Source organism: Aquila chrysaetos, chromosome 9 (genome assembly GCF_900496995.4).
Source record: "Aquila chrysaetos chrysaetos chromosome 9, bAquChr1.4, whole genome shotgun sequence".
Taxonomy (NCBI): domain Eukaryota; kingdom Metazoa; phylum Chordata; class Aves; order Accipitriformes; family Accipitridae; genus Aquila; species Aquila chrysaetos.
Genome location: NC_044012.1, coordinates 557,018 through 574,692, shown reverse-complemented (window position 1 = coordinate 574,692; position 17,675 = coordinate 557,018). Strand labels below are relative to the sequence as shown.

The 17,675-nt window shown below is 47.3% G+C and overlaps 1 protein-coding gene across 7 annotated transcripts in view; it reads left to right on the top strand.

Annotated features, from left to right (window-relative positions):
- Positions 1-17,675, top strand: part of ZFHX3 (zinc finger homeobox 3) — a 549,811-nt gene that overhangs the window by 430,147 nt on the left and 101,989 nt on the right. For all 7 annotated transcript variants that reach the window (XM_041125823.1, XM_041125824.1, XM_030024386.2 and 4 more), the window contains 2 exons: positions 1,399-4,148; positions 7,774-8,270. In XM_041125823.1, the coding sequence (XP_040981757.1) occupies positions 1,445-4,148; positions 7,774-8,270 (3,201 nt within the window). In that variant the 5' untranslated portion in view covers positions 1,399-1,444. The remainder of the gene's footprint in view (positions 1-1,398; positions 4,149-7,773; positions 8,271-17,675) is intronic.

The following is a 17,675-nucleotide window of genomic DNA, read 5'->3' as shown; positions in this document are numbered from 1 at the left end:
TGTAAAAATGTGGTGAAGTTGGCCTCTGCTTGCGCAGTTTTTCCTCAGTTGTTTTCTGTGGATGCTTTGTATCTGTATACCCGAGGAAATCTGTGGACCACAGCTAAAAATCACTTTTATAGATGGGAAATCTGTGGACCACAGGTAAAAATCACTTTTACAGTTGAGGTAACAGTGCTTTAATTTCTGCTGGTGTTTCTTCCCATGTGGCTTGCACAGGAGCTCTCTATGGGAAGCGGACTACAGAAGTGCTTCTTTGCAGACAGGATTCTTGTAAGATTGCAGCTGAACAGGCAATCTCCTGCTGCTTTGTGGTCTGCATTACAATGCTCCAGCTCCTAACAGTAGCACTATCTAGTCTCATAGGTCTGTAACCTCTAGAAAGGCGTGTCCTGCTAAACTGGCTCCATTAGGATTGCAGTGCAAGAGACTGGCAGGATGCAGCAAATGGAGTAGAGGTGGCAGGGAGCTGTGGATGTGGGCCATGCTCAGCAGCCCGTGCTTGCTGGCTGCCTGGCAGTCAGTGGGAGTTCTACGGGTCTTGTTGTATTTGGTGGAATAGAAACAGCGGGAAGGGCATCCTTCCTTCTCCTCTAGGACCGGCATCAGCCATTTGCCTCTGGGGGTGAGAGGAAGCCGTCTGTGCGCAGAGGCTGTGCCCTGCAGGATCTCTGGGAGCTTCCTGGAGCGTGGTGGGCTGACCGCTTTCCGATCCCCAGGATGGACCCTTGTCAGATCTGGAATTTCCTGTTTGGTTTCTCTCCTGACGTCTCCCTGTTTAAACTCTGTCCAGAACACAGCAGTTAAATCTCCTGTGCATACCAAACGCTGTTACTCCGAAATCTCTGTGAGTTGCTCTGGGTCTCATGGTCTACCATGGAGGTGCACGTGTGGTAGCTCCGGTTTTGTGCTTCCCGAACCGTTAACAGGAGGGAATCACCCCAAAATAACAGCATCTGGCTGAGGGAGCTGCAGAGTACAATTTTTACAAAGTTTTAAAGCTCCAGCGCTGTTTTGTTGTAGCGTCTTAACTCTGTTTCTGTCAAAAGCTTTTCTGTTACATTTTCGTTCAGTTTTTTGTTTGTTATTCCGAAGATCTAAGGTTTTGGGGGCGGCAGTGCGGGTCCTACGGTCTTCCTGCCCCGCTTCGGGAAAGGTGGTGGGGGAAGTTTTCACCACCTTCCAGGTCCCCTCGATTTGCCTCTTGCGTTCCTCCTTCCATTGTATTTCCATTGCTCGTTTCCAGCGGTGCATTTCCCGAGACCGGGGCACCAGCTCTCGCAGCCTCCCTTTCGGTCCCAAAGAGCGGGGTCGGTGGCCTTCGTGGTGGGGGGTCTTTACGGGAACTGCCTCCGCTCCCCGACTCACCCGCCTTTCTCCTTCTCTCCCCACCCGCAGGTCCGAGCCGTACCGGGTGCAATGAGCGCTCCGTGCTGGCCCTGCCATGGAAGGCTGTGACTCGCCCGTCATCCCTGGGAAGGACAATGGGTGCGGCATCCCTCAGCACCAGCAATGGACTGATCTCAACAGCGCCCACCTCCCCGACACGGCCGGCAGCATGGAGCAGCCCGCGGCGGAGAGCCGCGGCCCCCTGGACAGCCTGAGGGTCCCTTTCCCCGAGCGCGTCCCCGAGAGCAGTGCCGCGGCCGGCCCCGGCGCCGAGCCCGCCGGCAAGGAGGTGAGCTGTGGCCAGTGCGCCGTCTCCTTCGCCGGCCTGCAGAGCTACATGGAGCACCGCTGCGCCGGCGCCCGCCCGCCCCCGCCGCTGAGGGGGGAGAGCGGGAGCGAGAGCAGCGAGGACGGGGAGGAGGAGAGCGACGTGGAGAACCTGGCCGGTGAGATCGTCTACCAGCCGGACGGCTCGGCCTACATCGTGGAGAGCCTCAGCCAGCTGGTGCAGAGCGGAGGCGCCTGCGGCAGCGGCAGCGGGGCTCTCTCCTCGCTGCTCCCGAACTCTCTGCCCAAGCAGGGAGAGCCCTCCGCCGCCGCTCCCGTCTACCCACAGATCATCAACACCTTCCACATAGCCTCATCCTTCGGGAAGTGGTTTGAGGGCTCAGACCAGGCCTTCCCGAATACCTCAGCCCTGGCGGGCATCAGCCCCGTCCTGCACAGCTTCCGCGTCTTCGATGTGCGACACAAAAGCAACAAGGATTACCTGAACAGCGACGGTTCTGCCAAAAGCTCCTGCGTATCCAAAGATGTTCCCAACAATGTGGACCTGTCCAAATTCGATGGCTTTGTGCTCTACGGGAAGAGGAAGCCCATCCTGATGTGTTTCTTGTGCAAGCTCTCCTTTGGGTATGTCCGCTCGTTCGTGACCCACGCGGTGCACGACCACCGAATGACTCTGAGTGAGGAGGAGCGGAAAATTCTTAGCAATAAGAACATCTCCGCTATCATCCAAGGGATAGGCAAAGACAAGGAACCCCTTGTCAGCTTTCTGGAACCAAAAAACAAAACCTTTCAGCACCCTCTCGTTTCCGCAGCTAACCTCATAGGCCCTGGACACAGTTTTTATGGTAAATTCAGTGGCATTTGCATGGAAGGCGAGCAAGCCCTCCAGGCCGGGGCGGCCGGCGGAGCGGAGCCACCACCGGCGGGCGTCCTGGCCCCTGGCACGCTCCTCAACCTGGGCGGGCTGACCAGCTCGGCTCTGAAGACTCCCATTACCTCAGTCCCCCTGGGCCCACTGGCTTCCAGTCCCACCAAATCCTCAGAGGGTAAGGACCCTGGGGTGGCAGAGGGGGAGAAGCAAGAGGGGGGTGACCAGGACAGCCTCTCGGAAAAGGCAGAGCCGGTCGAGGAGGTGGAGGAGGAGGAGGAGGAGGATGTGGAGGAGGAGGAGGAGGAAGAGGAGGAGGAGGAAGAGGAAGAAGACGAGGACGATGAGGGTTGCAAAGGACTGTTTCCGAGCGAGTTGGAGGACGAACTGGAGGACCGGCCCCAGGAGGACGCTGGGGCTGTGGCAGGCGGCAGCAGCAGCAAAAAGGACCTTGCTCTCTCAAACCAAAGCATTTCTAACTCTCCCTTAATGCCTAACGTGCTCCAGACCCTGTCGCGGGGCACAGCTTCTACTAGTTCTAATTCTGCTTCTTCCTTTGTCTTTGATGGTGCAAACAGGAGGAATCACTTAAGCTTTAACAATGAGGGCGGCGGAGCCAGCGTGGCAGAGGGCAGCAGGAGGCTGGACTTTATCGATGAAAGTGCCAATAAAGACAATGCCACAGCACCAGAACCAAATGAGAGCGCGGAGGGTGAGGACGGGAGCTACATCTCCCATCACCAGCATGCTGGCCCCCTCTGTGAACTTGGGGGTGGGGAGTGCCCCTCGGGGAGCGGCGTGGAGTGCCCAAAGTGCGACACGGTCCTGGGCTCCTCGCGGTCGCTGGGTGGCCACATGACTATGATGCATTCTCGCAACTCATGTAAGACACTCAAGTGTCCCAAGTGCAATTGGCACTACAAGTACCAGCAGACACTTGAGGCGCACATGAAGGAGAAACATCCCGAGCCGGGGGGCTCCTGCGTCTACTGCAAAAGTGGACAGCCACACCCGCGGCTGGCACGGGGTGAGAGCTACACCTGTGGTTACAAGCCCTTCCGCTGCGAGGTCTGTAACTACTCCACTACTACCAAAGGCAACCTCAGTATTCATATGCAGTCCGACAAGCATCTCAACAACATGCAAAACCTGCAGAACGGAGGGGGAGAGCAAGTCTTCAGCCACACCGCTGGGGCGGCAGCAGCGGCCGCGGCAGCTGCGGCGGCCGCGGCAGCCAACATTGGTAGCACCTGTGGGGCCCCCTCCCCCACCAAACCAAAAACCAAACCTACGTGGCGGTGCGAGGTGTGCGACTATGAGACCAACGTAGCTAGAAACCTTCGTATTCACATGACCAGTGAGAAGCACATGCACAATATGATGCTGCTTCAGCAAAATATGTCCCAAATCCAACACAACCGGCACCTGGGCCTCGGCAGCCTGCCGTCCCCCGCCGAGGCCGAGCTCTACCAGTACTACCTGGCACAGAACATGAACCTTCCCAACTTGAAGATGGACAGCACTTCCTCAGATGCACAGTTCATGATGGGTGGATTCCAGCTAGATCCCACCAATCCCATGGCAACGATGGCTCCATCTCTAGGTGAGGCTGAAGGGTTTTCCACCGTGTCCATGTATAAGGGAGGGATTGTGTTTGCGTTACCGCAAAACCCTCGTGCGCAGACTGGGCGCTGCGTGCCAAGTCCCTTTGTTCTGTCTCTGCGCCCCCCTGAGTAGTGCAGCCGCAGTGCGGCGAGTTGCCTTTGTGTGGTGGTCAAGGATGGAGACTACACAGTGGAGACCTCTCTTCTGCATTCCTCCAGACCAGTTTTTCTGATCTTGGGAAAATATGTTACTTTTCTGGTGCGTTTTCTAAGAGTTTTAGTAGGGAGCTAATAAACAGTAGATATGGATGGATTACTGCTGACATGCATTAAACATTCCTCCTCGTCGTGGAAAGCATCCTTACTACATACACTGTTTCTTAATGATTTTTCCTTGGTTTGGTAAGGGGTGTGAGTAGTTTGTGAGAGGGTCTGATCAGCTGCTGGCGCTCTCAGAGGCAGATGTTGAGCTGGTTTGTTACGTGCTGTGATGCCCTGAGAAGAAAAGGTAAGCAAGTTTTGAGAGTTGTGATGAATTCGGTGGAAGGGGTGGTGCTCCTTTGCTGAAGAAACTGAGCTGAAACCGTTCCTCTGATGCCAGCAGGAGATAAAAGATCTGAAGCTTGACCAGATGAGAATTATTAAACTGGAGGGGAATGGCTAGAGAGAGAGAGAAGATTATTTCTCTCATCAGATGACAAAAGCACTTAAAAATGAACTACCAAATGGATTTTTCTTGACAACGAGCATTCATCGTGTTTGTGTTGGCACTGTGCTTGGCGCTGTAGGGGGCACACCCTATTCCCACACAATTTAGCCCAAGAATTAGACTTAGAGTGGGGATAGAGGGTCAGGTCCTGCTAGGTTCCTCCCCTGTGCTGCTTATGTCTGCCAGGGCCAGCAGCAGCCGCTTCCAGTGTGCACGTGCTTCGCGGTGTGTTTAAACTTCGCAGCACTCTAGGATGAGAACTGGTGCAGAACAGACCCCCCCCATGCTTCAGGTGTGGCAGATGCTGACTGAAATTACTGCTGTCTTTATGCTGTTTTGCTGCTGCTGAGAATTTTTCACAGTGCCTTGAGAAAGTATGTGAAAAGGAATCTGCTACTTTACGTGCTTTCCTCTGAACTAATTTCTCTGTGCTGCGCTCTGCCCTCCCTAACCTTGTCCATTGATGCTGTTATTACTGATGCGCTCCATTTCTGGTTCACTGGTCTCATGCATGTTCTGCTTTCCTTCAGCTATTCATAGTACAGTTTGTTATTAGTCCAGAAGGACATGAAAGTCATATGAGAGAACAACAACACAAGATACTAAAAAAATGAAAAAGAAAACGGGGGAACTTGTGACTATAAATTAAAGTAATTATCTTCCTTTTTTTTTTTTTTTTTTTTTTTTTTTCCCCTGTGGTATCCCAGCTTGCATCTTTGGGAGATCAAGGACACAGTCTTTTTTAGTGTATTTTCAATAGCTTCAAGTTGCCAACAGATGTAATAGACAGTCATTTGTAATATAGCTTGTAGAGTATAAAGTTGGGGTGTCATCTGTAGTGGGTTTCTTGGAAGGCGCCCTTTGGAGCTCAGAGACCCTCCTTACTGAAGCACGGGGCAGTTGGCAGGAGAGAAGTTGGGAGTATTTTAAGTAAAGCCTCCTAAAGTGCATGACAAGGCCTTGAATGTATGTGAGCTTGCCTGGAGCATGATTTGGGAATTGTACACTTGATGGTTGCAAATCTCAAGCTGAGGATTGCAGAGGGAGGCCATTCCCATGTTAGTAAGCACTTGACATGAGCTCAGCTCGTTAGGCTCATACACACACACTATGAACTTTGCTAGAGGTGAAGCAGATTTTTCCCATTTTTACACTTCAGTCCAAAACTAGATTTGAGTAGAATATTAATAATTCATAAGAGTCTGCTTTGGAGTTTTTATTGCACAATGTGTTCAGGAAAGACTGATTTAAAGAGAGGATTTCAGGATATATCCTAAAAGGGATGCTTAGAAGAATCACTACAATTAGGAGATATGGACCATAGAAGGCAAGAGGTGTGTTCCCTGCTCTTCTGATATTTAGTGAGCAGGTATGCAGGAGTAGCTGTACGGAGGGTATAATTCTGCCATGGCAGGGAGGGATAGAGTGGATCAAGAAAAAAGATTGTTGACTGCTTTGATGGAAAGACAGGTTCCTGACACTGCATGCAGATGGGACTTTCCTTCTCCAACCTGTTCTTCTCTGTGTGAGCACAAGATCTGTTTGATGAAAATGGGGTGCTGTTCCTCTAACAAGCTCAGCATCCAGGTTGTCTTGTAATCTGTAGTTCATCCTGCTTAGGACTGTAATAAACATTGTGGTATTGCATTTCTGCAGGAAACATAGTAGCCTGTACACTGCCCAAAGCTGTGGTCTGCACCAACTGTGGTTGTATGCTTTCAGAAAGGTTAGTATGGTTCTGCCTGAACTTTGAGTGTCCTCCTAGTGTTGGCTGCTTCTCAGCAAACAGGTTGAAACAAAGGAAACTAAAAGTTACGAAAATAAAATCTCTCTTTTTGATTGACTAACTGTTGACCTGAAGGTTCCTTTAATAAGATTAAGCTGAGCTATGACGTAAGATCAAGGTAAAATACCAAAAAACTGCAGGAGGAGCCTAAATGTCTTAAAAACGGAAAAGGAGAGCAAGGTGGAGCAAAGGTCCTAAGAAGAGGCTGGTGGTTGGTCTCTGTGCTTTGGCATAAAAAGTTAATGTTAGAAAAGGAAAGTGTCTCTGTCCATACCTTCAGGGTGCTCTGATGTAAATAAGAGCTTGCTGCGTTCATTTACTGTAAGTGAATAGAGTTCAGCTCTTGGTTTGAAGAGTAGATCTGACACTTAAAGACAGTAAGCATCCTGCTGGCTTTCCTTGACATGCTCTTGCACTCTCATTATTAATAGTGGTTTTCTTTTCCTTGGGCATACAAAGCATCTGTCAACGCTGGTTTTAGGAGACCGTCCGCCATTTTGAACTCTTGGGCAAGAGATGAGATCTAATAGTGCAGGAGTGGCACTTTTCAGATTGTTTTTTATACTTGCCACATTCTGCACTGTTGCCCGCTTCTGACGCCAGTGCAGTGACCTAACTGTAGTACTCCTATCGCTTGGACTTGGACTGTTGACCTTTTTTATTTGGTAGGAACTGTGCTCAGGTACTGCATGAGGTGACGCTTCTTGCTTCTCCAGGTAGGCAAGAAAAAACAGGATAAAGTGGTATGCTGTTCTTGAAATGGCCACAGAGACTTTCAGTGCAGTACTAAGGAATTCTTCATCCTCTGAAACTTTGTAGGGTTTTTCTTGCCACCCTTCATAGGCAGAGGGTTGGATACTTCTCCTTCAGCAGGTGGGTGGCAAGGGCTATTGCGGTCCTTTCCCAGCCTTCTGTGCCGGCTGCGATTGCTTATTTTTTCTTCAGGTATGGTACTGTCCAGCAGCGTAGAGGAATAAGCGAAGGGACAGCTGTGCCTGGCTTTTCGCTGTGCGTTTGGTGGGTGCAAGAGTTGCACTGAGAGCAGTGTATGTTCTGCTCTGTGCTTCTCTTCTGGCAAGTAAAGAATTCAGCTTTTCTGACCTCTTTCTCCCCTTTTTCCTTCGTGCAGTGGGTGGAGAGATCCCCCTGGACATGCGGTTAGGTGGTGGACAGCTGGTGTCTGAGGAGCTAATGAACTTGGGTGAGAGTTTCACACAAACAAATGACCCATCACTGAAGCTCTTCCAGTGTGCTGTGTGCAACAAGTTCACTACAGATAATTTGGACATGCTGGGCCTCCACATGAATGTGGAGCGTAGCCTCCCTGAAGACGAGTGGAAGGCAGTGATGGGGGACTCGTACCAGTGCAAGTTGTGCCGCTACAACACACAGCTCAAGGCAAACTTCCAACTCCACTGTAAGACGGACAAGCATGTGCAGAAATACCAGCTGGTAGCACATATCAAGGAGGGTGGCAAGGCCAATGAGTGGAGGCTGAAGTGTGTGGCCATTGGGAATCCAGTACATCTGAAATGCAATGCTTGTGACTACTACACCAACAGTCTAGAGAAGCTGCGTCTTCACACAGTGAACTCGAGGCATGAGGCCAGCCTGAAGCTCTATAAGGTAAGGGTTGGCTTTGCTTCATCTTCCTTCATTGCCCAAGTGCTGGAACAAAGGAAAATCTATTTTGAACCGCAGTGGATTGTGATCCTTTGGAGACGAGCTGCTCAGATCTCTCCAGCGGGACCCAGTCTCACTTGCGTGGTACAGCTCTTCAGCCTGCATTCTGGTAGCAACTGTGGTTGTTAAAGCCTTAGGCCAATGGGTGTTCATGTCAAGGTGCTTTAATGGGGGCTTGTATTTCTTACAGCACTGCATATAAATAATACTCCTGCACAAAAATTCAACAGTCGCTGTTGAAAACATTGCGTGGGGTGGTATTTGCCACGCTTTTGTTGGCTCTTTTCCATAAGGCAGTTTGTTAACCCATACGAGATTCTCCACGAGCACTTGAAGGCTTTTGCTGTTGTCAGAGAAGCGTGTTCATCCTGGCATTGAGAAGGCTGGGTGGATGGAGCAGGGAGGGATGGAGGAAGAGGGCCGCTGTCTGTGTGCTTTTATGCTCTGTGTACGTTAATGCTGGGATCTGTAAGCAAAGTGTTGCTTGAGGCTGCAAAAGGGAGAAGGCTGGAAGAGAAGCCTGTATACATGTGCAGGTACTTGGCCGTGCATATGGACAAGACTGTATTTGGAGGCGTTGCAGGTTTTCATCCACGGCAGTATTGGTGTATGACTGTTGTCTGGTTTTCTTTACTCTTCCCCCCCTCCCCTCCCCCCCTCCTCATTTTGTGTCGTCTTTATAAACATCTTCTTTTTCCTGACTTGTTTCTCTCATTCACAACCCCCTCCCGTCGCTGGCCTGAACCCTGTGGGCTGTAACCCAAGAGGAGCTCCGGATACAGTAAATAGTCCTTTCACTCGTGCAGCAGAATTGCTCCAGACGTTTCTATTGATTTTCGCTGGACTTAAAGCTTCACCTTTTTCTCTAATCATCCCATAATGGCTTTAGTATGAACAATCAGGTACGAATTGCCATAAATCTAAGCAGCCACATACCTTCCATTCACACGTGCTATCCCACTCATTGTCTTTTCATTTCTCTCAGGTTTTTTTATATTCTTTCTGTCTCATCCTTTTCTTCCTGCTTTCCCCCAAATGTGGTTAGATTTTTTTTTTATATATATATAAGTATATATACACATAGACTGTATTTTGTGCTTCTTGTCTCTTTGAATGTTTTTCTTTATGTAATGGGAATTTAAAACTTGACATTGAACTGTACAGTAGCCCACCCATGTCATGGTGCAGACATATCAGATTTCAAAACTCCTGGATTTTCCCTAAGAATGAGCAGTTCCAGCAAATTCAGAGAGGAAAGAGACAACCAGGAGCGTCACAGAAGGTTTGCCTTGAGCCATGGTTGTTGGACCTGCCTGGAGCTGATGGGGAACTGCTCAGAGGAGCAATACGTTTCTGCTGAGCTCACTATTGAGGCCAGGACTGCTGTGACGATTGCTGTTGCCACCATTAGCTGGGATTCAGCATAGCACAGCAGAGTCTGACTCTAAAAATGGTCAGATCTACACATATGTCTCTGTTCTCAGATGTCCAGGAGACCTGAGAGAGTAAAATCAGCTTGGATACTCAGGGCAGGAGAGTCTCGGTGAGACTTTAAAAATCCAGCTGAGGAATTGAATCTCCTCTGTGGAATTCAATTTGGGGTACAAAAGAGTTGTCTGAAAGTTCTATTATGAGTTTTAACACATAATATTGTTCTCTTAAATACACATTACAAAAGTTTAAAAATTCTTTATCTAGACCTTCATGTACACTGGTTTCTACTGGGAAAGAAGCAATCGGGGCACTAGAATTCTCTCACTCTGAGGAGGGGGAAAAAAAAAAAAAGAAGAAAACAAAAAAACCCTACCAAAGTCAGACTCAGGGACAGCTGTAGATGCTTGTAATAAAGATTCCTGAAATGCTTTGCTCAGACAGGTGAAGAGGAATTGTCAGTTTTCAGGTTTGTAAGAGGCCTGGGCGGTTCTCAGAGCTCTTATAGCCCTTCGTTCCTTCTGATGTGAAGGCAGTGAAACACCAGACAGAGAATAACACATTTCAGAGTAATGAAGTCTGTTGTATGATCCGTATATTAGCTTTCTAGTATGCCTGTATAAAGCCTGTAGCAGGGGACAGCGGATGGCTGGATCCACAGCCTCTGGCTCCAGCGTAGCTGGAATCAGACCTCATTGAAAAACCTGTCTATGGATCAAGCAAGCTTCAGTGCAATTCTTCCAGTCTTCAGAGTGGTTGTAATGCCATGTCCCTTTTGATAGCTGAAAAGATGCAGCGGGAGTGGGGGTAGTTCACAGAATGGTTTCTCTTCTCTCAGGCCTTGGTGTGGTCTGCAGTAAATTGAGATTGATTGGATGTTATTTTTCCTCTTGCTAATGTAATCCATTAGCCTGGCACATGCATAATCAGTTTAGAGCACAGTTAACTGGATGTAATCGAGTTCTTCCCTGCCTGCTGGAGAAAATCCTCTCCAGATGCTGCTGGGTGAGAGCGCATACTAGGCTTATCACACACAATCCTCCTTATTCTGCTTTTTTGCCATTTTTCTCTTAAATCACATGTTACTGGCTGCTTGCATTGCCCAAGAGCCACTTCTGTTAGTGCTACTTGCTGCCAAAAAATGTAATCTGGAGACACTGTTTAGCCCGTAGTCTGGTGAACCTTTTAGTCTTCTGCAATGCTTCCAGTGCCGGAGGAGAAGGTCTGGTCTTCTGCTGCCATCTTTGTCCTGCACCTTGCAATAGCTTGCATCAGACCTCTTCCCCTGTCAGTGATGAGGGGGCAGGGATGCCACAGTGGCGTCCTTGCTTAGGACAAGAAACTGGAAGGGTCTGGTAATCTTTCCTTTATTCTTATCTTTTCCCTGAATCCCTACTGTCCCCCTAAAATCCTGCGACTAAACTGGAAATCCTGTCATTTATCTTGCGCTTGTTTGGGGAATGTGGTACTTGTGCCTCTCACCATGACTGCTTATCTCCTTGGTGCCGTTGGTAGTTTTTATATTCTGACAAACTACCTGGAAAGCATGAGTACTGTTGTAAATGTGTGTGCTTAAATTTTTGAGGTGGCTGTACTGGCTTGATGTAGATGACGGGTTTGAAGACCCTTCATCTCTTAGCTAGGACAGCCCAATGAATATAGTGAGGCTGGGGTTGAGTTACATTGGTGGTTGTAAGCAGAGAGGCAGAGATTGTGCAAACTCTTTACAAGTGCAGGCTTACTGTAACAGAAGTTAAGCCTTGTCTCCTCGTGACTGCAGAGAACTAGACCAAACTTGAAGCAGAGCAGCATTCCCCACATCTGGAAGAGGTCGGGCACAAGTTCCTGGCATCTATTGCACAGGTGGAATTTCCAGAAGGAATTAATCTGCTCGAGCAAGAGCCAAGTTTGGACGTTTCCTCCAACTTCCTGAAAATCTCTAGTGCAAAACCTGCAACTCGGAAGAAGTTCAAACAAAGAACTACTGAAAAAACACTTTGCTGGCCAGACTGCTAAATGAGTGCATTCAATGAGTTCATTCATTGTCTTCCTCTTCAGTCTTTCCAAGTGCTGAGTTAACTTTTTTAGGGAATAGGGAGTCTGAAGGAGAGGGTTTGGGTTACGTGATGCCCTGCATAGAGGTTCTTTGTTAACTAGGAGATGCAAAGTGTGCAGGAAAACAACTCCTTAATATCAGTACTCAAGATACTAGTGGTGATGAAACTTTGTGGGTCTGTGCTGACCTGGAAAGAAATGAAGGTGACCTGTGAAAAAGAAAACAGGAGGTGCAGCTACAAACCCAGCAGAAGGTGGTGGGAGTTGCCAGTTCTGCTGCGGAGCAGCGTGTGTCTTGTCCCACCTCTCCCGTGGGCGCAGCAGGAGTGTGTGTGTCTCCTGAGAGCAGGGAGGCTGAGCTGGAGTAACTGCAGCAAGATGCTGAGCTGTGCTGGGGTTTGGGAGCCAAGCTTTACAGTTCCAGTTAAGTACAATACATGAGAAAGACTGAAACCAAAAGCATATATTCTGTGGGGTGTTAATCGAAGAGCTATGGTGGGGCTCTTAGTCTTAAATGAAGATACTGATCAAATAGGCAATGGAGAAAGCTGGTGGAAAGGAAGATAACCCCAAGAACACTGCAGTGTGAGAGTGCAGAACATGTAGGAGTGACAGAGAAGTTGGGGTGACAGCGTGCATTAACTTGACTCCAGTAAAATACCATAGAATCCCCAGCAGTGATTTACATCGCACAATTAAGAAAAGTATACAAGGCTGTATGCCCAGCTACTGGACCAGGATGGTGGCTGTGATGTGCTAGGGGAAATTTGACAGCCTGCAATGTAGAAAGTGCAATAGGAGACACTTTTTTTAGCTACCACTCTGCAGATGGGGTAAAGCGTCATGGCAGTGTGTGATGCAGTGACTAAACTTCTAGAGGCTGTAAGCGTCAACTTGAAGAAACTTGTTGGAAAATCCCAAGAAGATTTTAATCCCAGATGATGCATGGAATATTGTATGAGATGTAGTTACTGAATGATAATGATAATGCATTCAAATTCAATATCCTTCCATAATAGAAACAGAGAAAAAGAGCATTTACCATAATAGTATCTAGCTTTGAAGTTAAAACTACATGAAAATGGGTGAGCTACTGTTAGAGAAATTAAAAGGGTGTGATATGTGCAGGTCACAGAGGATTTACTTAAAACCACATCAGGTGCTTGTATTAAATGTATACTACCCATGAGAAAAAGTTGAAAATGGAACAGGGGGGGAAACCCTGCTAAAGTCCACAGAAAGTCCAACATGATTAAATAGGAAAGTATTTCAAGGGGAGGTAGAAAAAGGAAGAGGCAAGAAGGACCACAGTATGGGGAAGGGAAGGAGGAGTGAATTCTTCTCACCCGTGTTTCAGAGAAGAATTGAAGGATGCCTCTTTACATAAGATAAATCCAAGAGGTGGTCTCAGTTAGAGGTACCAGTGAAGGAAGAAGTCACTGGGGTTACCAGGACTCTTTACTAAAGAGTTCTGCAGGAACCTGCGCGTGAAATGGCAGACTCCTGGCAGTAACGTGTGCCAGAAACTACAAAGCATTAAGTCATCAAATCGGTAGAAACTCTAATAAGAAGAGTCTTAGTAGCCATATGGATTAGAAAGGCGAAAAAGCAGGCTTTTGGAAGAGAAGGTTGTCCCAGCACTGCTAGTTATTTGCAGGAGTCAGCCAGCCTCCAGGCAGGACTGGGCTGGTTCATATGGGCAGTGGGTTTCCCAGAGTCTTTGCCAAGATTCTTCATGAACAGATCTTAAGCGAAGATGTGGTTATTGTCACTGGGGGAAGAGGTCTGTGAATTGATAGCGAGGTGAACGATGAGAAATAAAAAGTAAAATAAAAACTAACTTTCCACAATGCAGAAAAAATATTAGGAGGATACAGGTTTTTTTCTGTGTTTGTAAGTGATCAAAAAATGGAGTAAAAAACAAGATTAAAAATCTGCTATAAGGTAAAAAAATGTAGACTGCTTAGATGTAAAGCTGGATGATGGTTCCAGAAGAACTTTACAACACTAAGTGCTTTCACAGGAAATGATAGATGAAATTCAGTGTCAGAAAGTGTTAGAGGAATGGAGGGCAGACAGCCCTAAGGTAGATAGCTGGGCTTCTCTCCCTGCTCCCCCCATCATGAAAAAAAAAGAAAAGGGAAAAAAAAAAAAGAAAAGAGCAAAAGAGAGTTTAAAATTGCTCTTCCTGCAAGATGTGGAATCATTCCCAATGTCTTTGAAAACATTAACTCGATGATCAGTGGCAAGCAGAAGGCAAGGGTAAAACATGGGAACTGTGTAAATCCTTGGTTTGCCTGATGGTTGAATATTGTGTTCAATTTACCTCATTTTAGGAGGGATTAAAAAAACCTAAAAGAAGCCCAGAGAAAGTGGCAGGGATGATAACTAGCTGGAATGACTTGAGTGAAGACAATAAATAGACTTTGGAGTTAGCTTGACACACGAATCCAGAATGGAGCAGAGAAGGTGAATAGGCAGCAGTTGCTCACCTTTTCCTCCTAGCACAAAAAATAAGGATCATCTGGTACAATTAGCAACAGGTTTAAAATAGAAAAAACCCACTTTTTTTGTACAGCATATCATTTACCTGTGAATCTCATTGCCACAGGATGTTGTAGAGAGTGGACACACAGATGGACTGAAGAAGGAGCAGGACAGATAGGTGAGGAGCTGGCGCATCGGTGCTCATTAGATGGTCATTGAGACACAAGCTCCAGCTCAGTAAATTCTCAAATAGCTGGTAGCTGGAAGGCTTGGTTATGTGCTAGAAAAGGATTGGTTTAGATCTGCCCTGTTTCCTTTCACAGATTTCACTGGTAGTGGAAATTGCTAGTTTATGAAAATCTGGTTACTGTTTGTTTTTTGATTACTGTGAGTTAAGCATGCCATAGTTCTGCAGTAAGGTAAAGCTGAGAGTTATCTCATCCCACCACTTGGCTGACAGTAGATGTTTCCTGTAGGACTTCAGTGTCAGAAAGCTCTGTGTTTTGTCAGGTAAAGAGTTCTAAAGAAATATCTTGGGGTTTCAAGCTTTAAAAAGAAAAAAAAATCAGAAAATTAATGACATCAATGAGAAGCAAATAAAAGCAGTTCTTGGCTTTTGGCTCCAAGATACGAGAGACTAAAGTGGAAAGGTTTTTGATTTTTCTCTCCTCCGTGTGTTTTAATCAGCCTACCAGAAGTTTGGAAAGCACTCTGTGTAGTCCATCCTTCTGCAGCTGCTGGTGTAGAAGTCTGTCTTTGTCACACAGAGGACGGCAGAAAACTCTACCCTGGCCATTGCCAGCAAGTGGTGGCTCCGCCGTCAGCCCCTGGAACTAGCCCAGCTTCAGCCTCCGGACCCTGCAGGGGTGCGAGAGAGCTCAGCTTGGCGTTGCCGGAGCTGCGAGTAGCTGGTGTGATTCGGCTTTGAAATACCCAAATGATTTAGCGTAGGCAAAAGAAAACACGTTTGGGTTTTGATTTTTATCAAAAACCTCCTTCGATCTCTGCCTTTTAAGGTTCTTAGGGTAAAGTTGCCCACAAAGAGTCTGTCGGGCTTGTTACAGAGGATTTAGAGCTGTATTAACCTTTGATTTACTCACTGTCTGCCTTCTGTGTGTTTTGGGTTTATTTTTGCATGTTTATCTTTTGAACTACAGACGGAGCATCAGAGCTCTGAATTACACTCATGAGTAACACGAATTGTGCCAGAAACCTGTTTAAATTATAGAGTATAAGGGACTCCTAGCTGATTTCCTGCAAGGGGCTTCTAGCTGATTTCCTACAAGATCTTAAGTTAAAATTCCAACAGCAGCTTCACAAGTGAATATCCATTTAAGTCTCTCCACAAAGTTGTTTTTAAAGCTGGTCTCCGAAACCTTTAATTCAAATCTGCCATTCTCTAGTCTTGGATAAACTCATAATGAAAGATAAGCTTATGAACTGAAGCGGTTCTAAGGACTAGGGTGTGCTGAAATCTGGAATGAACTTTGAGCCTTGCTGAACCTGTAGCCAGAGAAACTTTGTGAACTACACCCCGGTCTGCACACATTGTGAATCTGAGTTAAGAGGGGTTTCAGAGCTGGACCCTGTGCCTGGTGGACTGAGCTCCTAGCTCACCTCCCTGGATGGGGAACCAGTCACCTCAGCCCCAGCAGCACCCCTTAGCAAGCTCTGGGCGCTCTGCCTTCTTCCAGGCTTGAAGAAATTCAAGCAGTACTTTGCTTTTACACAAAACTGTTTTTCACAGTACAGCCAATTACAGGAGGAACGAACCCCTACGATCTGGTTCTACTTTCACATCCTGTTGGGATTGCCAAGTATTTTAATACAAAAAACACTCGCTATCCATTTAACCCTTTCAGAAACGTCCCTCTTGGGACTGCACATTTCTCTGAGTGACAGATTGCTCCATCACATCACCCTGGCATTAAAGTAGGTTTTTACCTTCCTTCAGATATTTAATAATAAAGTACATTGGTACAGGGTACACTTTCTCTGTACTGCTTTTTGAAAGGCTTGAAATCAAAACGATTGAGAATACACAGCACTGCTTGCTCAATGTTTTATTTATGGACTTCAGTCACTTAGATTTTTCTTTCAACAGTTTTCCACTAAGTACTGAGGCATGTGCAACTAACAGCTTAGTTGAAGAAACCACCCTGTAAAAGCAACTTGAATAACAAATGAGGAAGACTGCAACTGGAACAGGAGCAAGTGATCAACACAGCAGGAGCTAGGAGTTAGCCAAAACATACAGCTAAAACCTCTCTGTCAAATAGGATTTAGAATTCAAAATATTTGTGAGATTGGGTTAAAAAAACCAGCCAATCAAACAAAACCCAAGAAAAAAACCCAACCAACCAAAAAACACCTTGACAAGTTTTTATCCTAATCTGCATAAATTGACAATTTTTCACAGTTTCTGTAGCAGTCACTTGTGAACAACTGCAAATAGCTGTTTGGGCTTGGTTTCTCTCTGGTTCACCAAGATGTGTGGGTTGGTGGGGAGAGGCTGAGCGCTGGGGAGTAAGAAGGGTCTTGCAAAGCTGTCCTGGACCTCAGCTGTTCTCTCACAACAAGATATCATCATTTTGATGAGGCGTCAACGTGAATCTTGTGTAACCTTTCCCCATGCGTGATGCCAGTTTTGTCTGTGTTTATGGTTCATTTTTCTTATCCTAGTAATTTTGGAATGCATGGATGAATACTTAAATTTCAAAGCAGGAATTTTTCCCATTTTAGATGATGCTTGTTATGAGACCTTCAGGGTGAGGACAAAGGTGGTTATGGTCATTGCTCTGATGTAGGGCCGTTGACAGAAGCTCTAGGAGACCTCACTATGGTGGTGTAAGCTGTTGGGGACCTGCTGTCTCTCCTGTACTGATGTGGGAGGTTGCTGCTCTGCAGAGGAGAGCGTGGAGAGTGAATGTGTGTCAGAGATGCTGGTGTGGATCCGAAAGACATGCATCTTTTTTTCTGGGTTCAGCCACTGTGAGCACAGGCTGGCGCAGAAGCCTGTGTGTGCACTTGCTCTCCTGCCTGTCGATTTAGCACTGTGAGGGGGAGCTCCAGGCAGGAGAGGTGAAATGAGATTTGTCTGAGACAGGTAACAGGCCTGTTTGTCAGGGGTCTTATCCCGATGTTCCTGCAGGCGCCTAATACACTTAGTCGAAGACAAGCAGGTAGGACTGGAACAAGCCTGGGTGTACAACTGCGGGAGCGAACAGGCAGAGGAGATGGGGGACAGGTTTGTGTGAGGCTGAAGCTAGCGAGTGGAGTTGCAGTGCGGGGCTTGTAAGCCCCTGCTTGCCAGTGTCTGCTGAAATCTGTGCTCAAGTGGTTCCCCCTCTGATGATCCTCTGCTCCCATCTGGGC